Below are 24,656 nucleotides of genomic sequence, written 5' to 3' on the forward strand. Positions count from 1 at the left end.
AGAGGGTATTTTAAGTAGGTGGCCGGCCCAGCAGCAACAGCCCTATCCCTTGTCAACATACAGTGGGGTCCGAAATTATTGACACCCTTAAAAAAGATGAGCAATAACGACTGTGTAAAATAAATAATTAAAATACGGATCGATAATGTATGCAAGAAAATGGGAGAATTATATTTTATACTTACAATTGCTCAGATTTTGTTTAACAAGTAATACTTTCTATCTCTCAAAAAGGTAGGGGTCAAAATTATTGACAACCCTAAAGATTCTTATAAATAAAGTGGTAAAAGTTTAATATTTGGTCCCATATTCCTAGCACGCAATGACTACATCAAGCATGTGACTCTACAAACTTGTTGGATGCATTTGCAGTTAGTTTTGGTAGTGTTTCAGATTATTTTGTGCCCAATAGAGTCACTTTTATTATAAATAAGAATAGCATATGTTTCTAAACACTTCTACATTAATGTGGATGCTACCATGATTACAGATAATCCTGAATGAATTGTGAATAATGATGAGTGAGAAAGGTAGAGGGAGGGTAAAAGATCTTGTCTATGTAGCATTGCTCTCTCATATTAATAAGGAAACTTGTATCATTATAATTTTTTAAAGTGTGAAAGTAAAATACATTTTAAAAACATATTTCATAAAAAATTAACTTTTCAAAAAAAAAAATGTTATTTTCTCCCCTCAGCTTTGCTTTGGTCAAACATTTGAGTTGTCTGTTGACCCACTACTACACTGACTCCACACAGAAACATAGTAATATCATGTGAAAATAATCTGACTACTTATCAGAATAGACCATGACTACTGCCGGCAGTGCTGTGCGAAAGTATTTAGGGCAGTGATCTTTGAAACATCCGTCTGACTAAGACCCACAAAAGCTGACTGTCTGAAATGGTTTAAAAATACTAAAAAAGGTCTTAAAATAATATAAAAAGGCTAATAAATATTATTTGGTAAAATATGTCCAAAATGATTCATTGATAAAATCTTCAGCTGTGCAGTCTAAAACAATCTTTGCCCAGAATGAAAATAATCTGTCCGTTTTCCTGGTATCTCAGCAAGTGTCAGCAACAGTCTATGACTGTCTCCCTGGCAACCAGCCTCCACCCTGTTATAGACGTCTCAAGAGGATAGGCTAAGCCCGTCTCCATGGAGACCATTTTCTCAGAAGTATTGGCTAACCTCCAACATGGCAGGCAATGACAAAGTCAGGCGTGGAGTAATTTTTCTATAAATCTCATAGTTGCAACAGCTACGGGTAAGTTAGTTTACTGGGGGTTGGCAAACCTTGGGAGCCAGTGGTGGAGACGGAGTCATTACCAGACTTATGTCATTAATGTGGTCGTTGCTATAGTGACCTGGAGTGAGTTAGTTCCTGAGATCACTGGTGCATGTAGAGCGTGATGAGGCCTGCCTGGTGGAGCTGCTGCCACAGTGTCATCTCCATCTTCAGGTCATGGTTGATGAAGAACCCCACAGGGTGATATCTGCTGTCATAGTAGTGGTCAGAGTAGTTTTTATAGTCTGGAGTCATGAAGCCGTACGCGCTCACCTGTTTTCAACATGCACACAGACAGAGAGCGAGAGAGAGAGAGACAGGAAAGGGGGGGGATAGGTTAGTTGTTGCAGTCACCGTCTTGTTGTCAAGTGTTTCACAACTCAAGCACAATGATTACCTTATGGACCTTTGCTTTCATTAGGGATCTGAGCGGCATGCTGCAGGTCTAATTGAAGGCTATCAGGGCCAGAGTAAGTACTGTTAATCCGCAAGGCAAGTGCAGTCATGTCCAGGGAGTCGTAATCAATGGTGTAGTGGAGGGTAAAAATGCAGTTTATCCACCTTTTTATTTTGCCAAACAGTTTACCCATCTTTTACGGAAAAATGCATTGAAAGTAAAGGGAGCTTAACTTTTTTCACCGTGACCGGCGATCAGAGTTTACCAACCAATTCTTTTACCACCACATCACTAGTTGTCATCTTGTGCTTTTACTGTACATGGTCATAACTAACTAATATAACATTACTGTTTACCTTGTGCTTTTGCTGTACATGGTCATAACTAACTAATATAACATTACTGTTTACCTTGTGCTTTGCTGTACATGGTCATAACTAACTAATACAAAGTCACGGTTTACCTTGTGCTTTAAGATTTTTTATTTAACTGGGTATGTCAGTTAATAACAAATTCTTATTTACAATGACGGCCTACCCCTGCCAAACCCTAACCCAGACGACGCTGGGCCAATTGTGCGCCACCCTTTGGGACTCCCAATCACGGACGGTTATGATAGCGCCTGGAATCAAACCAGGGTCTGTAGTGACTCCTCTAGCACTGAGATGCAGTGCCTTAGACTGCTGCCCCAGTTGGGAGCCCTTTTACTGTACATGGTCGTAACTAACTAATACAACGTGTTGCAGTTACAGTTTACCTTGTGCTTTTACTGTCAGTGGTCATAACCGGTCTTGTCTTGTTCAAATATGAAGTGTTGCAATTACTGTTTAGTGGCTGTGGTAGCTCATACCGTACCTGGTCACAGGTGTGCATAGCAGCCAGCAGCATCACAGCACCTGTTGATGGACGGTATATGTTCTTGTATTTGGTCTGCATGGCATGGCCTCGGAGGAACCTACTCAGAACATGAAAACCATTTAACAACCACACTGCAGGTGCACATATTTACTTCAAACTAAATATTAAAATAGTGTCAGAGAAAATATTCTCAGGTACAATAAAGTTGATCCTTTTCTATCCTAAAATGACCTTGTTGGAGAAAAGGTGTTGGACAGACCACTCCTAGCTACCACCTTTTCCTTGTTGTGAGGAGAGCTAACGATATACAAAACTTGTCCTTTTCAGTATCCACCGAAACAGAGTCACACTATATCCTGATGGAAGCCTGACATGGTTCATTCATTTAGATATCATTCTAATTACGTGACCCTTGGGTTGGTGGCACTGGCACTCGACATGCACGGTGAGTTAGATTCATATATATTTTGAACCACCTCCTCGTCAGATGGTCCTATTTAGCCATTGTGAGAAGAGTGCTTGGTCTAGCCACCCAAAACACTTGAGTTTCACATTTCAAAAGGAGTTTATATGTCCAGGTGTGTGTAATCAGAGCTCTGGTGTGATTCTGATGAGTCACAACAACTATCCTAAAGATTATTATTTAACTAGGCATGTCAGTTAAGAACAAATTCTTATTTACAATGATGGCCTACGCCGGCCAAACCCGGATGACGCTGGGTCAATTGTGCGCCGCCCTATGGGACTCCCAATCACAGCCGGTTGTGATACAGTCTGGATTTGAACAAGGGACTGTAGTGATGTCTCTTGCACTGAGATGCTGTTCCTTAGACCGCTGCGCCACACGGAAGCCCAAAAGATAGCACAAAGATAACTCACTTATTTCCCCCTCTTTTACTCACCTGTTTCTGATGTAACGTATGAAATCTGGATGGTACATCTTGAACTTTTCTACACTCACATTTTTTCCAAAGTATGTGGGTGGCCTGAGGTAGGAAAAAAAATAAAGGCCTCTATTCACAAGCTGCACAAAGAAATATCAATATGGCTAACAGTATACAAGACACATTTGTAAATAAATAAGGAATACTTGGGGACATTGAGGGTGTTCAATTACAGTGGCAGTCCACATGGATGCTGTGTGGGGAATGAAATCAAAACTGTCTCCATGGATGTGAACCCATGCCACATCTTACGTTTTGCTCTTCTCTGGTCCTCTCTCTACTGGAGTGTGTGTGGCGGCTGCTTTCATCAGCAGATAATCTCTGTCATGGTCTGGCAGGAAGACATACCTAGTCTCCTACAGGATAGATGGGGGGGAGAGAGAGAGAGGTGAATACAATCAGACTATAAAGCGTTTGTCTTTGAATGAATGAAAAGAATGGATGGATTAATTAGTGAATTAATACATTTTATTCCACAAATGATGTTTATTCCCAGTGAGTCAATTTCATCGTGAACCACCAACATCATGGAAGGTCTCACCTCAGAGAGCGGGGGCCCTCTGTAGCCCACTCCGGCGTAGCTCTTCATGGAGTTACGGAGGGTGTTGGTGGAGAACGTGTAGAGGGATGTTCTAGAGCCCACATCCTGCTCAAAGCCCTTAATCACAGCTCCGTTGGTCCTGGAATCACAACAGAGGTACGGAACAGAACACTGTCAATGACCAATTAGAACACAGGAAAATTATCAATGATCAATTAGAACAGTAGCATGAATGAACATGAACACTATCAGTGACCGTTGGAAAATAAATGACCACTTAGACCCTTTGGTAACCACAGCAACCAGATACATGCCTCATTGTAAGGAGCCCTTGAATGGACCATCCTGATTGACAAAATGCCAACTGTCACATTAACGTGGTAATGCTCATTACAAGGAACCTGTAGAATGAAAAGTTTTAAAAACCTAAGATGGTCTAACCTCGTTCATAGGATATTGAGGGAGTCAAGACTAAACAAGGTCGAGAAAGGTGTCTCTCACCTGAAGACATAGTCATGTTGGTCAATTTCCCGGCCCTTCTTTGAATCCTTTAGAATCCCTCCATTGCCCACGACAGCACAGCAGACACACTGCGAGCCGTTGCTACGAAGATCCCAGTCATCAAACATGTGCCAGTTGGCCCAGGTGTTGAGAACAGACAGGGTCGACACCAGAGCTGTTTGCACAACAAAATAAAAAAACATTTCATTTTCATTTTTTACAAAGACCTCTGAGATTCATTTTAGAATTATTGGCAGGTTTAATCCCCACACAGTCCCAAATAAAAAGCCTTGCTCGTGGCAATAAATGCATTCCAAAGTAAAAAAAAAATATATGCATAAAGGGAGCCAATCTATGGTTCTCTGCCAAAGATCTTTGTCTAATGCAAATCACCCAATGGACGATTCTTACACATTCAACTGAATGTGTCTTGTTGTCCCAATAGCTGCGAAACACCAGATGGGGCCTGAGGCAAGGTGTGGGTAAATCTTTATTTGTACAGTCTATGGGGTGAACACAGTGGAATGGTTCCATCATTTACTCTTCTAGATCTGAGCTAAGAGATTTGCATGTACAGACGCCTCACAAGAAACAGAAACAGACGCCTCACAAGTCCTCAACTGGCAGCTTCATTAAATAGTACCCGCAAAACACCAGTCTCAACGTCAACAGTGAAGAGGCGACTGGGATGCTGGCCTTCTAGGGGCAGAGTTGCAAAGAAAAAGCCATATCTCAGACTGGCCAATTAAAAGAAAAGACGAAGATGGGCAAAAGAACACAGACACTGGACAGAGGAACTCTGCCTAGAAGGCCAGCATCCCGGAGTCGCCTCTTCACTGTTGATGTTGAGATTGGTGTTTTGTGGGTACTATTTAATGAAGCTGCCAGTTGAGGACTTATGAGGCGTCTGTTTCTCAAACTAGACACTCTAATGTACTTGTCCTCTTGCTCAATTGTGCACCGGGGCCTCCCGCTCCTCTTTCTATTCTGGTTAGAGCCAGTTTGCACTGTTCTGTGAAGGGAGTAGTACACAGCGTTGCACGACATCTTCAGTTTCTTGGCAATTTCTCGCATGGAATAGCCTTAATTTCTCAGAACAAGAATAGACTGACGAGTTTCAGAAGAAAGTTCTTTGTTTCTGACCATTTTGAGCCTGTAATCGAACCCACAAATGCTGATGCTACAGATACTCAACTAGTCTAAAGAAGGCCAGGTTTATTGATTCTTTAATTAGCACAACAGTTTTCAGCTGTGCTAACATAATTGCAAAAGGGTTTTCTAATGATCAATTAGCCTTTAAAATGATAAACTTGGATTAGCTAACACAATGTGCCATTGGAACACAGGAGTGATGGTTGTTGATAATGGGCCTCTGTACACCTATGTAGATATTCCATTAAAGAAATCTGCCATTTCCAGCTACTATAGTAATTTACAACATTAACAACATCTACACTGTATTTCTGATCAATTTGATGTTACTTTAAATGGACAAAAAAGTAGCTTTTCTTTCAGAAACAAGGACATTTCTAAGTGAACCCAAACTTTTGAACAGTAGTGTATCTGTAAAGAGGTACAGATGTCCTATTGACTGACCATAAAGGGTTGTATGTCCTATCTCTGAACCCATGTACAATCTTTATTGTGTTGGCCATGGAGCAAATGGGACTGCAGCTGGAGCAAAGGGGACTGCAGCTAGACAATGGCCACATTGTGTGTTAGTCACCCACATTAACGCCAACACCACGGACTGTCTGTCTTACTGTAGCCAATGTTGTGTAACTATATTATTTGTAGTCGTTGCTGTAACTATTAATATTAACATGACTTGTCCAAGCATTGGTGTGAAGTAATGCATTGAAACAACGGTCACATGTCAACATGTATTGAAAGTACTTACTGTCAATGTCAAGGTTTCCCCAGCCGTGAGCCCCTGGGTACAGTTTGAGGCGCTGGTACTGTTCTGGAGTGGCATGCTTGGCCCACTGGAGGACAGGGATCCTGCCCAGATACCTCACCCCAAAGTCTGTCTGGGGAACCCTGCTACGAATACTGTTTGGACAGTCCTGCAGGGGAAAAAAACAGTCTTCTTATTGAAGACTCTGAAAGTTCCTGTTGAATCCATTATGAGTACATCTCAGACCATCTTTAAAACCCGTCCATGTGCATTATGATCTAAAAGGCTAAACTGAACCTAAATCTGCATTCCTACTGTGAGACTACACACTTCCTGTGTTTTAGTTTTATAGTAAGGGACACGACACCAAAACACAGTCACAACTCAAATTCATGGTTATCATTACATAGCAGCACATAACAACGCCAGCAATATTTGTTCCAGTTGACAGACTTTGCAACAGCATAAATTGTATGACTCTCAATGGAAGTAATTAACTGTTTCTTGTAATTTAAAGTTCTACAGTGGAAGAGCTGCATAATGACTAGAGGGATGTGGAGAATTATAATTCTTGGGGAGAGACATAACGGTTATGAAGAACATGTGGAAAACTCATTGACTACGTTCCAAATGGCACCCTATTTGCTATATACATAGGGTGATATTTGGGATGCAACCTCACTGTATCATCCCCAAACCCTCTGTTTGTTCTCAATAAAAAACATTGCACTACAATGATCTAATTATAATGTCAGCAATGACTAATTTTAATTCAGTAATTGTGTCATTTATTTTGTCATATAACTTATGACATGCGTTACGGAATCTTAGGAGTCAATTACGACATGCAAGGGCAGCTGAGTCTTGGCGACAGAATTTAACCATATGGTATTCCTTTATCGTCCGCTGTCTGTCCGTACGGGTGGATCGGTCTTATGCCAGACACCATAAAGAAACACTCTTTGAGAAAACACCATATAGAGAACACCAGTAGTTCCTCTCTTTTGCAACCATTTTATGTCCACATTAACAAGAAAAATAACAGTAATCAATGGAAGCAGACATCCTTGAACTGAAGTGACTGTTTTGCTTTTAAACCTCAGCAATGGTTCATATGAAATGTTCAATGTTATAAGAAAGTCTTGAGTAACAACTTTATTTTGTCTGTCTTTTTCTTGGCAGTTTATGGGATGACGCTACAACATTGTTCTATGGAGTTGACACAAAGCAGGTAGAGCAAATAAAACCGTCTGGGAGAATGTGTAATATGACTTCATATCCTGTCATGGTAGGTGGCCAAAAAAGAACACCACCACATATTTAATGGAAATGAATCCACTCACACACACGCCCGCCCACACACGTACACCTAACGTCCTTGTAGGACATGAAATCATTCCATTAACATAAGCGTCAAGGCTGATGAACAGTGAACTAGTGGTATAATTGTACAGTGGGGGGAAAAAAGTATTTGATCCCCTGCTGATTTTGTACGTTTGCCCACTTACAAAGAAATGATCAGTCTATCATTTTAATAGTAGGTTTATTTGAACAGTGAGAGACAGAATAACAACAAAAAAATCCAGAAAAATGCATGTCAAAAATGTTATAAAATGATTTGCATTTTAATGAGGGAAATAAGCATTTGACCCCTCTGCAAAACATGACTTAGTACTTGGTGGCAAAACCCTTGTTGGCAATCACAGAGGTCAGATGTTTCTTGTAGTTGGCCACCAGGTTTGCACACACCTCAGGAGGGATTTTGTCCCACTCCTCTTTGCAGATCTTCTCCAAGTCATTAAGGTTTCGAGGCTGACGTTTGGCAACTCGAACCTTCAACTCCCTCCACAGATTTTGTATGGGATTAAGGTCTGGAGACTGGCTTGGCCACTCCAGGACCTTAATGTGCTTCTTCTTAAGCCACTCCTTTGTTGCCTTGGCCGTGTGTTTTGGGTCATTGTCATGCTGGAATACCCATCCACGACCAATTTTCAATGCCCTGGCTGAGGTAAGGAGGTTCTCACCCAAGGTTTGACAGTACATGGCCGCGTCCATTACCCCTTTGATGCGGTGAAGTTGTTCTGTCCCCTTAGCAGAAAAACACCCCCAAAGCATAATGTTTCCACCTCCATGTTTGCCGGTAGAGATGGTGTTCTTGGGGTCATAGGCAGCATTCTTCCTCCTCCAAACACGGCGAGTTGAGTCGATGTCAAAGAGCTCCATTTTGGTCTCATCTGACCACAACACTTTCACCAGTTGTCCTCTCAGTCATTTATATGTTCATTGGCAGACTTCAGATGGGCCTGTCACTGTATTCTTGAGCAGGGGGACCTTGCGGGCGCTGCAGGATTTCAGTCCTTCACGGCGTAGTGTGTTACCAATTGTTGTCTTGGTGACTATGGTCCCAGCTGCCTTAAGATCATTGACAAGATCCTCCCGTGTAGTTCTGGGATGATTCCTCACCGTTCTCATGATCATTGCAACTCCACGAGGTGAGATCTTGAATGGAGCCCCAGGCCGAGGGATATTGACAGTTCTTTTGTGTTTCTTCCATTTGCGAATAATTGCACCAAATGTTGTCACCTTCTCACCAAGCTGCTTGGCAATGGTCTTGTAGCCCATTCCAGCCTTGTGTAGGTCTACAATCTTGTCCCTGACATCCTTGAAGAGCTCTTTGGTCTTGGCCATGGTGGAGCGTTTGGAATCTGATTGATTGATTGCTTCTGTGGACAGGTGTCTTTTTTACAGGTAACAAGCTGCGGTTAGGAGCACTCCCTTTAAGAGTGTGCTCATAATCTCAGCTCGTTACCTGTATAAAAGACACCTGGGAGCCAGACATTTTTCTGATTGACAGGGGGTCAAATACTTATTTCCCTCATTAAAATGCAAATAAATGTAACATTTTGACATGTGTTTTTCTGGATATTTTTGTTGTTATTCTGTCTCTCACTGTTCAAATAAACCATCCATTCAAATTATAGACTGATCATTTCTTTGTCAGTGGGCAAACGTACAAAATCAGCAGGGGATCAAATACTTTCCCCCCCCACTGTACCACACAGACCTGTACTATATAAAGATGTGACAAAACAACTGTCCGATTTCCACACAATGTAACATGGAGAGGCCCAAAGCATATCAAATGGCTGTATGAATTACATTTTGGGTTGTATAATCTGTTTGTTACCTTGAGTATCAACCATGTCATCTGACTGAGTATCCAATTTCCTAATTACAGCAGTGTGGGGCATTATTTTGACAGTTCCCCCATGCATAGCCACCCATAAGACTGAAAGTGCAACCCTCAGCACGTCCTCCAAATCAGTCAACATTGTCTGCACGTAGATCACAGCCCTTCTAAGGTCTCTAAAGTAGGCCACAATCACACCAAGCAGATCAAGTGAAAGAACAGGAACAGCTCAGATAGGGGAACTTCAACTCACAGTTTGAGGTGGGGCGACTTCGCTGTAGTAACTGTCTCCAATGAAGGGTGGCTCTGTTGGTTTGGTTGAATTGGAGAGGAGAGCACCTTTAATATTTTGACCCTTGGTAGTTCTGGCCCTGGCTCCAGGTTTCATTGAGGGTCTGACTCCAACAGGGGATGTGGACTGTACCTTCAACCTTAAATGTGTTGTTGGTGTTGAACCAGTGTGTAGGCTGTCCAAACCATCTGACGGTGTGTTGCCTTCAATAGAGTCTTCAGAGTCATGTGACCTAGTGTAAGACAAAACAACACGGCAATGGTCAAACCTGTAGCAGAAAGGGATAGCGCATTGTTACACCAACTCTCCTGGTCAGTGTAACAATGTCCAATTGCTGTGGTTACTAACGCTGTGTGTCATCATAGAAGGTCTCATTGGCTTACTCCAAGTTAACCATATCCTGCTGCTAATAATGGAAACAAATCACATATTGAATCACTTTGTAACATTTATTTTTGCTGTAGAAAGCCAGCTTACTTTTCACATAATCTCTCACAAGCAAAGGTCTTCTAGTAACAGTTAAAGTATGCCAGTGACAAGTCCGTAAAAACAAGACCGTTTTTTAAACTATAGTAAATATTACAGTATTCCCCTTCCCCATGTCCCCAACACAGAGTGTTGCAACAGCTTAGTATGGCAACTGCTCGGCATTTGACCGCAAGGCGCTACAGAGGGTAATGTGTGTGGCCCAGTACATCATTGTGGCTGAACTCCCTGCCATTCAAGGCCTCTATACCAGGCGGTGTCTGTGGAAGGCCCTAGAAATTGTCAAAGACTCCAGCCACCCAAGTCATAAACTGTTCTCTCTTCTACCGCACGGCAAACGGTGCCGGAGCACTAAGTCTGGAACCAAAAGGCTCCAGAACAGCTTCTACCCCCAAGCCATAAGACTACTAAAATAGTTAAGCAAATAGCTACCCAGACTATCTGCGGCAATTATTTTTGACTATGCACACACACACTGAACTCTACCCACACACACTCACGCTACATAGCCAAAAGTATCCACTCATTTAAAAGTGTGTCCAAATACTTTTGGCCACTGACACTCCAACATACACACACACACATTGCTGCTACTGTTTATTATCTATCCTGTTGCCTAGTCACTTTACCCCTGCCTTTATATACATACTGTATCTACATCAATTACCTCGTACCCCTGCAGGTCGTCTCGCTACTGGTACCCCTTATATATAGCCAAGTTATTGTTACTCATTGAATATGTATTTCTCGTGTTACTAGGTTATATTTTGCATTCTTCCCCTCTGCATTGTTGGGAATGGCCCATAAGTAAGCATGTCACTGTTACTCTACACCACTTGTCTACGAAGCATGTGCCAATTAAAATTAGATTTATACTAATAAAAAAACAATGTAATAAACCCAATCAGATGATGGTGAACCTGAGATCAAAAGGTGACAAGGAATTAGAAGTGCAAATGTATTTATCATTTACTGGCCTTTCTTATTACAGCAAGCTACATAATGTGTATAGACACATCGACTACTGCATTCGGAGAGCCACAGTTTGGAACTAAAAAGGATAAGCACAGCAGGGCTGTTTGGAGACTCAGGCATTTATATAAAAAGCACTGCCCACTGTTGCTTAGTAAAAACCCAAGGGCTACGTTAAGCAGGCAGGCGGCAGCTTATAATGACAGACCTGCTAAAGCGCAAACCACTCAAACGTATCATTTAGTCTCTGAAATAGACCTCTCAGAGAGAGACAGAGACACACAAAGAGAGTCACTCCCTTAATGCATCTTATCTGCACAACCATGCTTTTAAAACTGGACTATCGCTCACCCATTACTACCAGGCTTACATTTCACATGTCAAGACTCAGAAAGACTACTGCCTGCGAAAGAACACCAGAATGTTTTTTTTCTTCATTCTCTTTATCTAGTTTGTCTAGCTGGTGCTGCTGTGTGGCTCCATTGTGAAAACCACAATGATACGACTTGCAGGAAGAACGTAGTGGTTAGAGAAAACCACGGAGCATTTTATTCTCCATGATCTCAGCCATTTCCCTCAGAATGGCTGCTCATTAGGCAAACCAAGGGAAATGACTAGGATGAATTTTAGGAAAAAGGGAGAAAAAAATGTCAGTGCACATAGTATATTCCACTGGGTCAATGGTGCATTGTTGTTTGTTTACCTGTTTGGTTCCTGTGTGTACCGAAGCCCAGGGAAGTGTGACAGGTTCAGGTTGACCATGCGCAAGGGGATGGTGATCTCCACGCTCAAACACAGGATGTAGATGACCAGCAGGGAGAGGACAGCCAGGAAGCACAGCCCCAGCCTCCTCTTGAGCACCATGTCTGTCACCGTGGCCCCGAGCCTCAGCAGCTGGCCACGTGTGTGCCCCCTGCTCTCCAACCTCCCTGGAGGAGGAACATGAGAACTAGGCAGAGGGGGAGTAGAGGGGAGTCGCTGATGTCCTTCTCAGGAGGATGTTTGGGTTTTTCAGGGGAGCAACGGGAAAAGAGATGAGGGCCAGGGGTGGATTTGACTGTAAATTAGTCCAGAGTTTCTCTGTTCCAGGGCCCCGCTCACCCCACGACAGTCTGAAGAGAAAGAGATAAGGACAGAGGTAGGAGAGCAACAGGGGAGAAACGGACACAGAGAGAGGAATAGGGGAGATACAGACAGACAGAGAGAGAGAGCAACAGGGGAGAGACGGACAGAGAGAGAAATCAGTGAAGAACAAAAACCATTGTAAATACAACCCATATTTATGTTGATTTATTTTCCCTTTTGTACGTCGTTACAACACTGAATATAGTAGCCATAATATGACATTTGAAATGTCTCTTTTCCTTTTGAACTTTTGTGAGTGTAATGTTGATGTCACTTGAGAGAGAGAGAGAAACAGAGAGAAAGAAACTCACCAGAGTTGTCCACATAATACAGTCCACATAATACAGGGTCACCCTTCTCTTTCATATCCCTCTGATTATAGGGACAGGCTGGATCGGGTATTTACTTTGGCCCGTTTATTGCTATGGCCCCTGATGCATCATGGTACAGGAACTGAATAGGCTAAGCCCTCATCAAACACAGTGCTGGTAGAGTCAATGGTGGGAAAAGTACCCAATTGTGATACTTGAGTAAAAGTTAAGATACCTTAATAGAAAATGACCAAAGTAAAAGTAAAATTCACCCAGTAAAATACTACTTGAGTAAAAGTAAAACATTATTTGGTTTTAAATATACTTAAGTACCAAAAGTAAATGTAATTGCTAAAATATACTTTATTTAAAAATATATATAATTGGTACACACACTACACCACAGTGTTTTCCATATAATATCAAATCAAATGTTATCAGTCAGATGCGCCTAATACAACAGGTGTAGACCTTAGTGAAACGCTTACGTACGAGCCCCTAACCAACAATGCAGTTTAAAAAAATACAGATAAAAATAAGAGATAAAAGTAACAAGTAATTAAAGACCACCAGTGAAATAACAATAGCGAGACGATATACAGGGGGGTACCGATACAGAGTCAATGTGCGGGGGCACCGGTTATTTGAGAGAGTATGTACATGTAGGTAGAGTTATTAAAGTGACTATGCATAGATGACAACAGAGAGTAGCAGTGGTGTAAAGAGGGGGTGAGGGGGGACACTGCAAATAGTCTGGGTAGCCATTTGACTAGATGTTCAGGAGTCTTATTGCTTGGGGGTAGAAGCTGTTTAGAAGCCTCTTGGACCTAGACTTGGCGCTCCGGTACCGCTTGCTGTGAGGTAGCAGAGAGAAGTCTATGACACGGGTGGCTGGAGTCTGACAATTTTTTGTGCCTTCCTCTGACACTGCCTGGTGTAGAGGTCTTGGATGGCAGGAAGATTGGCCCCAGTGATGTACTGGGCCGTTCGCACTACCCTCTGTAGTGCCTTGCAGTTGGAGGCAGAGCAGTTGCCATACCAGGCAGTGATTCAACCAGTCAGGATGCTCTCGATGGTGCAGCTGTCAAACCTTTTGAGGATCTGAGGACCCATGCCAAATCTTTTCAGTCTCCTCAGGGGGAATAGGTTTTGTCGTGCCCTCTTCACAACTGTCTTGGTGTGCTTGGACCATGTTAGTTTGTTGGTGATGTGGACACCAAGGAACTTGAAGCTCTCAACCTGCTCCACTACAGCCCCGTCAATAAGAATGGAGGCGTGCTCAGTCCTCCTTTTCCTGTAATCCACAATCATCTCCTTTGTCTTGATCACGTTGAGGGATAGGTTGTTGCCCTGGCACCACACGGCCAGGTCTCTGACCTCCTCCCTATAGGCTGTCTTGTCGTTGTCAGTGATCAGGCCTACCACTGTTGTGTCATCTGTAAATTTAATGATGGTGTTGGAGTCGTGCCTGGCTCTGCAGTCATGAGTGAACAGGGAGTACAGGAGGGGACTAAGCACGCACCCGAGGGGCCCCTGTGTTGAGGATCAGTGTGGCGGATGTGTTGTTACCTACCCTTACCACATGGGGGTGGCCCATCAGGAAGTCCAGGATCCAGTTGCAGAGGGAGGTGTTTAAGTCCCAGGGTCCTTAGCTTATTGATGAGCTTTGAGGGCACTATGGTGTTGGACGCTGAGCTGTAGTCAATGAATAGCATTCTCACATAGGTGTTCCTTTTGTCCAGGTGGGAAAGGGCAGTGTGGAGTGCAATGGAGATTGCATCAACTGTGGATCTGTTGGGGCAGTATGCAAATTGGAGTGGGTCTAGGGTTTCTGGGATGATAGGGTTGATGTGAGCCATGACCAGCCTTTCAAGGCACTTCATGGCTACAGACGTGAGTGCTACGGGTCGGTAGTCATTTAGGCAGGTTACCTTAGTGTTCTTGGGCACAGGGACTATGGTGGTCGGCTTAAAACATGTTGGTATTACAGACTCGGACAGGGAGAGGTTGAAAATGTCAGTGAAGACACTTGCCAGTTGGTCAGCACATGCTCGCAGTACACGTCCTGGTAATCCGTCTGACCCTGCGGCCTTGTGAATGTTGACCTGTTAAAAGGTCTTACTCACATCGACTGTTGAGAGCGTGATCGCACAGTCTTCCGGAACAGCTGGTTCGCTCATGAATGTTTCAGTGTTATTTGCCTTGAAGCGAGCACAGTAGTTTAGCTCGTCTGGTAGGCTCGTGTCATTGGACAGCTCTCGGCTGTGCTTCCCTTTGTAGTCTGTAATGGTTTGCAAGCCCTGCCACATCCGACGAGCATCAGAGCCGGTGTAATACGATTTGATTTTAGCCCTGTATTGATGCTTTGCCTGTTTGATGGTTCGTCAGAGGGCATAGCGGGATTTCTTCTAAGTTTCCGGGTTAAAGTCTCGCTCCTTGAAAGCGGCAGCTCTAGCCTTTAGCTCAGTGTGGAGGCTTCCTGTAATCCATGGCTTCTGGTTGGGGTATGTACGTACAGTCACTGTAGGGACGACGTCATTGATGCACTTACTGATGAAGCCATTGACTGATGTGGTGTACTCATCAATGCCAACAGAGGAATCCCAGATCATATTCCAGTCTGTGCTAGAAAAACAGTCCTGTAGCTTAGCATCAGCTTCCTCTGACCACTTTTTTATTGATCTAGTCACTGATGCTTCCTGCTTTAATTTTTGCCTGTAAGCAGGAATCAGGAGGATAGAATTATGGTCCGATTTGCCAAACGGAGGGCGAGGGAGATCTTTGTATGAGTCTCTGTGTGTGGAGTATTGGTGGTCCAGAGTTCTTTTCCCTCTGGTTGCACATTTAACATGCTGATAGAAATTTGGTAAAACGGATTTAAGTTTCCCTGCATTAAAGTCTCCAGCTAAGCGCCGTCTCTGGGTGAGTGTTTTCTTGTTTGCTTATGGCGGAATACAGCTCATTCAGTGCTATCTTAGTGCCATGTAAACAGCTACAAAGAATACAGATGAAAACTCTCTCGGTAGGTAGTGTGGTCTACAGCTTATCATGAGATACTCTACCTCAGGCGAGCAATAGCTTGAGATTTCCTTAGATATCGTGCACCAGCTGTTGTTTACAAAAATACATAGACCACCGACCCTAGTCTTACCAGATGCCGCTGTTCTATCCTGCTGGCACATCATATAACCAGACAGCTGTATGTTGATGTTGTTGTCGTTCAGCCACGACTCCGTGAAGCATTAGATGTTACCGTTTTTAATGTCCCGTTGGTAGTTTAATCTTCCACGTAACTCGCCGATTTTATTGTCCAAAGATTGCACGTTTGCTAGCAGAATGGAGGGAAGTGGGGGTTTACTTGATCGCCTACGAATTCTCAGAAGACAGCCCGACCTTCGCCCCGTCTTTCTCCGCTTCACACAGATCAAGGGGATCGGGGCCTGATCCTGAGGAAGCAGTGTATCCTTTGCGTCGGGCTCGTCAGAGTCGTGAAAGGAAAAAGAGGATTCTGCTAGTCCGTGGTGAGTAATCACAGTCCTGATGTCTAGGAGTTCTTACGGTCATAAGAGACGGTAGAAGCAACATTATGTACAAAATAATTAAAAAAATAAGTTAAATGCAAATAAACAAACAATCGGCTGGGGGCATGTAAAAGTCTGCCATCCTCTTCGGCGCTATCTTACCAATACATGTTTATAGATGTGTTGTTTATTTGACGTATTGCTAAAATAAAAGGTTCAATAAAATAAATAATAAAAATGAGTTCTTACTGATTTAAAAAAAATCTTCAATAGTGGTAAAGACTGACTTCAAAGAGACCACATTCAAGTCCTCCATCCCTACTTAGTCTAACTGCTGCTCTTTCTGGCGCCACAACAACCCCCGCCCGGGCATCTAGGAGGTGTGAATACCCAGCCAGCCTACAAGTAGAGGATGAAAAGTGCTTCACAGCAGAAAGAGACTTGGGACCAGCAGCACAATCTTGTGTAGTGTTCTAAATACTGTAATTGTAAATAGTGTGTACATTTTTTTTCTCACTTTGTGTGTGGTTATATTCTCCTACATTACTTTCACATTTCCACAAACTTCAAAGTGTTTCCTTTCAAATGGTATCAAAAATATGCATATCCTTGCTTCAATGCCTGAGCTACAGGCAGTTAGATTTGGGTATGTCATTTTAGGCAAAAATGTACAAAAAGGGGCGGATCCTTAAGAGGTTTCAAGTAGTTTAAAGTATTTTTACACCACTGGGCAGCGTTACTGCCAAATGTACAATTTCTGACAACCCTGCTCAACCCTCAACCAGAGAAGAACAAGAGAGTCATGGCAACAACATGAAACCAGAATCACATCACTACTCTAAGGGCCTGGTCAAAAGTAGTGCAGTAGGGTGTTATTTGGGGTGCATCCAATGTTTTTCCTTCTCATGTTCCCCTTCCCTGTGACAAACCATAAGGAACTATCTGAAACTCAGTTACTCTGGTAGAGTCAAGGCATTAGCATTTTTTTATTTTATTCTTTAGTTTATTAACTAAATATTTTCTTAACTCCATTTGTTGAACTGTATTGTTGGTTAATGGCTTGTAAAGTGAGCATTTCACGGTAACTACACCTGTTGTATTCGGCGCAAATGACAAATAACATTTGATTTGATGTCCATGTGACCATACTACCACACCACACGCTGACTACAATGACAGGGTAAAGACAGCACAGGGTGGAAAACATGGCACAGGGTGGAAAAAATGTGATCTTTAACCAACTAGGCTACTTAAGTCTCTTAGTTATGCTCCACCGTTAAAACATACCAAATGACAATGAATACATCCGCGCAAATGTATCAAACTGCTGTAACACAGATGGCATCAGATGTCACTGATGTACTTTTCCTGACGTATTCTTCAGTGTTTGTTTGAAGATAGATGGCTAGGGAATGGAAGGAACACCTAGGTCCTCATTATTAGCCCTGTTCAGTTGAGTTTAATAATGATAATAAATACCTTTATTTCCTAAAAGTATTTTTGGTTATCCCAAAAGTGGGGGAGAAAAAAAGCACAGCAAACTTTCATGGTCTTTGTCAAAGTTGAATACATTATGCTCAGTAACAAGTAATGACTACACCATCCTCACAGAAACAGCAAGTCGCTACTCTGAGAAATCTCTCTTCCTGTCTCAACAGAAAACTAAACATAAAAAAGTATTTCAAGATGTCCCCATATCCTCTCACCTGTGACTAGTCTTCTTTAGTGGCAGTCCTGTACTAAGCAGTACAGTAGTGACAGTAGAAAATCCTCTACGCCAGAAGAAGTCTTCTTTAACTAAGTAAACTGTAGCACAGGCTACACTCGAGCCTGGCACAGCATGGGCGGGACTATTGTGAAATGAGCAACAGCTGCTGGTAATTGGTCAAACCCTCCCTCAGTGTCGGGGAAGAAGAGAGAAAGAAGGGGGGGGGGGCTTCTACCACAGCCACAGGCTGCAATAAAAAGTCAGACATGAGAAGACCGCAGTAGCGGAAGAGCCTTGCTATGATCACAACGTGTTGAGGCTTGAATCATAGCCTAGCTTACAGTGAAAGTCAAGATGGCTGAGCCCCTGGCATACATTAAACACGCACGCACACATGACATCTATAAACACAAACAAAAGAAAGTGTCAAGGGGCATACAGCAACATGCAGATCGTCCCTCGGGCCCTTGGAAGAGTGTTCTCTTCTTGTCAAAGGGGAGAACACTGGAGACTTCACGTCTCCTCATCTCCACACAGAGAGAGGTTATCAGTAGTCACCCTTTAGCCCTCCAGCCCCAAAATGTATGTCTCCCCTCCCCCATTTTCTTTCACAATACCAGTCAGCAGGGACCTTGAAGGGAAGTGAGAGCTCTCCGTCTCTGTGTGAGCAGAGATCAGCTAACAGGCTGTCCCAGTCTAATCCTCTAGGTATGGCTTCCTCTCTGGAAGGAAAGGAGAAAACCTACAGAAAGCAGATGCATTTCAACACGCACCACCGGTTGCTTTAGTAGTCAGGAGTGAGAGGGCAAAGAAGAAGTGGAAGTGGGTCAGTACAGCCTGGTCAGCTACAGACGTCTTTCCAGATGTATGGAAATGACAACCCTTAGGTGTTTTGACCTCTCCACTCCAGATACGAGTGTAAGAAATCAATTCCTTAATGACGGTTCTCAACAAACATACCATACAGTAAATCATGCATAACATTTTAGGCACGTAAATTGGATTTATTCACCACAAAACAACAGAAATTCCAGTTAATCAAAACACACGGCACAATTCCAAAGGTCATGGAAAGGCATTTGATTGGTTGAGAAAATGTTATCGTCTCGGAGAGACGAAACAAGAGAGCAACTGTTTGTTTTCCCACAGCGACTATAAAGACGAGAGACTCTGGGACTCTTCCAAATAGGCTTTTCTTCTTTATTCTCTTTTTACTGAGGATCAGTCAACAGTTTTTTCCCCCCACAGTTTCAAACCATCACCATGAATAACAATGCAACTAAACTACAACAACGAAAGTAGAGCCTAGTTAAGATTCAGACCAGGAGCTACAAGTAAGAACACATGGGGGTACATTAAAACGACAATATATCAAAAACTGAACACAAATAATACAATCAAAGACAGCTGGAGTGGTTTGTGAAGAAAGTCAGATTTCAAATGCAACACAACTGAAGGGTACAAGTGAGAGCGAGTGTGCGTTTCACGGAGGTCATCCCAGGTCAAAGTGAAACACACACAAAGGCAGGACTCATTGGCACGTGTGGGACTGGCATGCCAGTCATGCTGCCACCCTTCTGGGCAAAGAGGCCAATAACCCTGGACGCAGTACCAACTGTCTGAGGAATGGTAGGGATCAAGGCTGTGCCCACAACGGGACCCTATTTCCTATTTAGTGCACTAATTTTGAGTCCAATGCGGCCCCTGGTCAAAAGTAGTGCAGTATGTTCGGAATAGGGAGCCAATTCCACATGCAAACCATGTAATCTCTACCATGGCTACAGAAATATGTACATCCCCAATATAGTGCACTACTGGTCAAAAGTAGTGCACTATATAGAGAATAGGGTGCAATTTAGGATGTAACCAATGACTAATAACTAATGAAGTTAAAGATGAGAGAAACACATGGTGACTTAACTGCCATTCAAAGCCTTGCCATCGAAATGCTTCTGTGATATTGATTAGAAGAGTGGAATTTTGTGTCTGAAGTTTGGGAATGTGTGTGAATTTTTGGAAGTTGCCCGCCTCCACTCAATAGGATGAAGAGAGACAGTATGTGACAGCGCTGCCATTGTTGAGCCTTCACTGTCAGACCTCCCCCAACTGAAAAGCCAAGAAAACACGAGGCTAAAAAGGAGAAACTAGACCCATAGATCACACTCCAAGGAAGCCGTAATATTGGCTTTTGACACTATATCCTCTAGATTTCCCATCAGCAAAACCTGACATACTAAAACACATACCATCCTAAATAAGATGGCACCATGGAGCATCACTAACTGTACAGCTCAGACTGGACATGGATGTGTAGTGTTTCTGTGAACGAAAAAGGTACACAAGCACCATCTTGGAATAGGGCTGCTTGCATTGTAATCATTAACTTCAAACTTCCACTTAGTCATGCATTGATGTTAATGGGAGACTAAAAAAAAATTAGACTTCAGTAAAACCCATCACTTTGTGCATAGCACTTGTATGTAAAGGATAAACACACCGGGAGCCAGTTACGAGAGCATCAGACCAGACGGTAAAATACATTTAAAGAAATAGCAAATAAATATGAAAAATAGAACATATCTGAAATAGATTCAGATAAGAGGGCCGAGTGAGCAGAACCACACAGAATAACATCTGTCACATTCTTTTTCACCTAAATACAAGGCTTACTATACTTCCTGGTGGGTTTGCTTCTCACTGAAGCACCAAGGTTTGTATCCCAAATGGCACCCTATTCCCTATATAGGGCACTACTTTAGACTAGAGTGCCATTTGAATAGGGTGCCATTTGGGTCGCATTCCAGGTTCCACAACCCCCCTCGGCCATCTTTCCATTCAGGATATGATGTTAGCCAGAAGTACACCGTTTCAGACTGAAAATTAAAAACAAAAACTGTTTCTAGTTTCTGAGTGGGGCATACAAAACATTACACTTTTTTAACGGGTAAACAAATAAAAAGCATAAAAGTATATATATATATAAAAACAACATACAAGATAAAAGAGAGGGATGCAAAGCTAGGAAGTACCTAGACGGCTTCTGAAAATCTCATTAACCAGTTTCCTTCCCCTGGATGTTTATGGGCTACTTTACTTCTCACTGAAAGGGTCCGTGTTGGACCCTTTCAGTGAGAGTTAGATGTATTTTTGTCACAGTGTAGCCCTCAGACTACCATCCTATCACACCAACCAGGCTCATGGGGCTTTTAGGTTTGGGTCTCTGGTCACATGAAACCACTAGGCTTGTGTTGTGCCCCCCATACCCCAGTCAGTCCCAGTCTCAGCTTTCCTAATCCTATAAACACTTCCTATGCGCATTCCTTCATCGCCCTCTCCTTCTCTCTCGTTTTGTCTCACTTTCAAAACCCACACCGCAACCATGACTCTCAATAAGATTAAACACACTATCAGAGCATCATTCCTCACTGTCTCCTATCCGTCTATTCTTTCTGCATTCCACAATTACTCCCACACCCATCCATCACTCTTTCCTTCTATTGACATCCCAGCACACTATACAACTTGTCAACACCAAGGTTAGTATTATTTCTAGACTCATTGTTAGATTTAACTTGGATGAAGACATTCATAACAAATCTGCCTGTCAGAGCTAAACTGGGCTTGTGACTGCCAGGGGGGCAGGGGCGAAGGGTGTGATTGTGAGTGAGTGTGTGGGAAAGGGGGGGGACGCAACAAGCCAAGGCAGCAGACCCTGTAATTGGCACTAGCCCAGAGGGGCACCGGGACAAAAGACATCTGTAACTCATACACAAAGGGCAATGACGAGCAACCTCGAGCCCCAGCTTCATTCAACAGCACTCTGTACTGACGTGTCGGATCAACTAACTGCAGGACCTCAGCAGGGGAAGAGGGTGGTGTTGGGGTGCGGATTCCCTTCCCTCCTTCTCAGAACGAACACCTAGCCCCCTCCACCTCTCTCTGCCTACTTGGAAACTTCACACTGTCACAGAGCAGGCCTGGGCTGGCTTAGAACATCTGGAACTTATCTTCTCTGTGGGGAACGGACTCTCCCACTCCTTCAGATTTTAGGGGGGTTCACAATTCACATAAATTCCAGAAGTGGTTCCAGAGAATGGTTCAGTCCGCCCAGGAGTTCACTAGGCAGTTAAAGAACACAGCCCTCCCGGTTCATGGCCCCTATGGGGACAGAATGGTTCTGTTCGTTCACTGCTTTACTGTTTGAGCCGCTGCACTGTAAACGATCACTGCCCCCTAGTCTATAAGCCCTATAGGTAGAGTATGGTTCAGTCCTTCCAGGAGTCCACTGGGCCTCTGGGCAGGTAAAGATCACAGCACCCCTGGTCTGTGGCTCCTCCAGCGTGAGAGGCTCTTAAAACAGCAGACGGTATCCTCTCCAGCCCGTTTCCCTGGCCGTATTCGGCCTGCTTGGGAGAGGCCAGGCTCGGTCTCTAATATCTGGGTCTTTATCAAGAAGTCTGCGGAGATACAGTCAGGCAGGCTCAATATCTCTGTTTCCCTCACTCTCTCTTTCTAGTCCATCAGAAACACATCCACCAGACCAAAGAAAAAACTGAGGGAAAAGTGGGGCCCCAAGTGACAGAACAGATGAAGGAGTGATGAGGGGAAGAGAGAGGCAGAAGAGGTGGAGATGGTGATGTTCAAGTCCTGCCCTCCTGTCAGTCACTTCTCGAGCAGCTGCTTCCTCTGCTGTTCCAATAGGGCCTCCAGGTGGTCCGCCCTCTTCAGAGCAGCCTATGAGAGGAGAACAGCGGGGTTTAACACAGCTATCAATCATCTCTCACTTTCCAACTCAGTTCCTTTCTATCCTCTCTAATGTTTACTTAGTGTAAAACCCCTCTCAGAAACACACTGTCTCTCTACGCCCCAAATGGTGAGTTAATCCCTATATCGTGCACTACTTTTGACCGGAGCCCTATTGGCTCTGGTCAAAAGTATTGCACTGTAAAGGGAATAGGGTGCTCTTTGAGACCCAGACTAGGACTCACCTCATGCTGCTTCCTAAGGCTAGCCACAGTCTCTTCCTTTTTCAAGATGGCTGACTTCACCCTGCCATAATAAGACAATGTGACAAAGAAACATAAGGAAAAATAACATTTGCTTGGCTGTTACTTCAAATATAATTTTCATTTACATCCTACACTACCAACAATCACTGTCCCATTATGCAGGTAACATAAACATAGACAACAGTCTGAGCCCAGCTATTCTACAACAGTGTAAACACTGGCGATTAAATTGACAATGCCACAGTTAGTCCCATTGAGGTCTTTCCCAAGTGAGAACTGGCTAAAATACCCTGTCACACAATCTCCTCTCCCTCTCCTTCTTTCCATCTCTTTTCTTTCCCCTCCCTCCATCCTCACCGTTGGTGGACCTCTGCCAGCTCCTCCTCCTTCTCCCTGGTGACCCTCTCGACCTCCAGCCTTAGCCTGGCCCTGACCTCCGACGTCTCGGTCTTCATCCTCCTGTTCTCATCCTCCGTCACGATGAGTCTTTCAGCAAACTCCTGCCTGATAACCTCTGCCAGGCTGCGACGCTCCTCAGACAGCTTGTCACGGATCTGGGGAGAGACAGGGGAGGAGCTGTATTTACCAGGCCATATGCACCAACATGTATTTACCCAGCCATATGCACCAACATGTATTTACCCAGCCATATGCACTAACATGTATTTACCCGGCCATATGCACCAACATGTATTTACCCAGCCATATGCACCAACATGTATTTACCCGGCCATATGCACCAACATGTATTTACCCAGCCATATGCACCAACATGTATTTACCCGGCCATATGCACCAACATGTATTTACCAGGCCATATGCACCAACATGTATTTACCAGGCCATATGCACCAACATGTATTTACCAGGCCATACGCACCAACATGTATTTACCAGGCCATATGCATTAACATGTATTTACCAGGCCATATGCATTAATATGTATTTACCAGGCCATATGCACCAACATGTATTTACCAGGCCATATGCACCAACATGTATTTACCCAGCCATATGCACCAACATGTATTTACCAGGCCATATGCACCAACAAGCTTTCAGCATGAAAAAGGGCCAACCAAGGAGGGGAGGAAGGAAGGCTGAGTTTTCAAAGTATTGGAACAAGGTCTGCTGGTGTCTGTACCTGTGTGATGTCCTCGATCTCCTGCTCCCTCTGTCTGAGCTGGCCCTGCAGTGTGATCAGCTCTCCCTCCATCTCACTCTGTCTCTTCTTCATCTCCTGCTGTTTCTCCAAGGCAGACCTCTCAGAGCGCTCCAACTCTTTCAGCTCAGCCTCATACTTCTCCCGCACACGCTTCACACTGAGAGAGACACACAGATAGTCAGAAACAGTACATCAAGCTCCAAGGTGAAGTTTCCCCTAGGTACAGATCTAGGATCAGCTTTCCCCTCGCACAATCCGAACCTTAACCATTAGTAGGGGAAATGCAAAGCTGACCCAAGATCAGCATCTAGACCGTCTATCAACACTGTATATCGGGACTCCCGAGTGGCGCAGCGATCTAAGGCACAGCATCTCAGCGCTAGAGGTGTCACTACAGACCCTGGTTCGATTTCAGGCTGTATCCCAACTGGCCGTGATTGGGAGTCCC

The 24,656-nt window shown here is 43.7% G+C and overlaps 2 protein-coding genes across 3 annotated transcripts in view; both read right to left on the minus strand.

The window, feature by feature from the left end:
* Positions 1-596: 596 nt before the first annotated feature.
* On the minus strand, positions 597-18,173 carry LOC115153511 (alpha-N-acetylgalactosaminide alpha-2,6-sialyltransferase 2). The gene is made up of 10 exons (XM_029699022.1): positions 18,033-18,173; positions 12,073-12,481; positions 9,873-10,143; positions 6,433-6,598; positions 4,533-4,707; positions 4,032-4,170; positions 3,743-3,846; positions 3,449-3,532; positions 2,544-2,643; positions 597-1,564 (listed from the first exon to the last, which is right to left on the minus strand). The coding sequence occupies exons 2-10, from the start codon at positions 12,231-12,233 to the stop codon at positions 1,394-1,396; spliced, it is 1,371 nt and encodes a 456-aa protein (XP_029554882.1). The 5' UTR covers positions 12,234-12,481; positions 18,033-18,173; the 3' UTR covers positions 597-1,393.
* A 1,035-nt stretch (positions 18,174-19,208) lies between these two features.
* cep131 (centrosomal protein 131) overlaps positions 19,209-24,656 on the minus strand; it is a 44,456-nt gene continuing 39,008 nt past the window's right edge. For both annotated transcript variants that reach the window (XM_029699020.1, XM_029699021.1), the window contains 4 exons: positions 24,188-24,365; positions 23,401-23,597; positions 23,023-23,083; positions 19,209-22,768 (listed from right to left, as the gene is read on the minus strand). In XM_029699020.1, the coding sequence (XP_029554880.1) occupies positions 22,697-22,768; positions 23,023-23,083; positions 23,401-23,597; positions 24,188-24,365 (508 nt within the window). In that variant the 3' untranslated portion in view covers positions 19,209-22,696. The remainder of the gene's footprint in view (positions 22,769-23,022; positions 23,084-23,400; positions 23,598-24,187; positions 24,366-24,656) is intronic.

This window comes from Salmo trutta, chromosome 18, assembly GCF_901001165.1.
Source record: "Salmo trutta chromosome 18, fSalTru1.1, whole genome shotgun sequence".
NCBI lineage: Eukaryota > Metazoa > Chordata > Actinopteri > Salmoniformes > Salmonidae > Salmo > Salmo trutta.

Coding starts and splice junctions, on each gene's coding strand:
- LOC115153511 (XM_029699022.1), bottom strand. CDS start 12,233: ATGGTGCTCAAGAGGAGGCTGGGGCTGTGCTTCCTGGCTGTCCTCTCC. Junction 10,144..12,072: donor TACACACAGGAACCAAACAG/GTAAACAAACAA, acceptor GTCTTACACTAG/GTCACATGACTCTGAAGACT. Junction 3,847..4,031: donor GAGGGCCCCCGCTCTCTGAG/GTGAGACCTTCC, acceptor TCTATCCTGTAG/GAGACTAGGTATGTCTTCCT.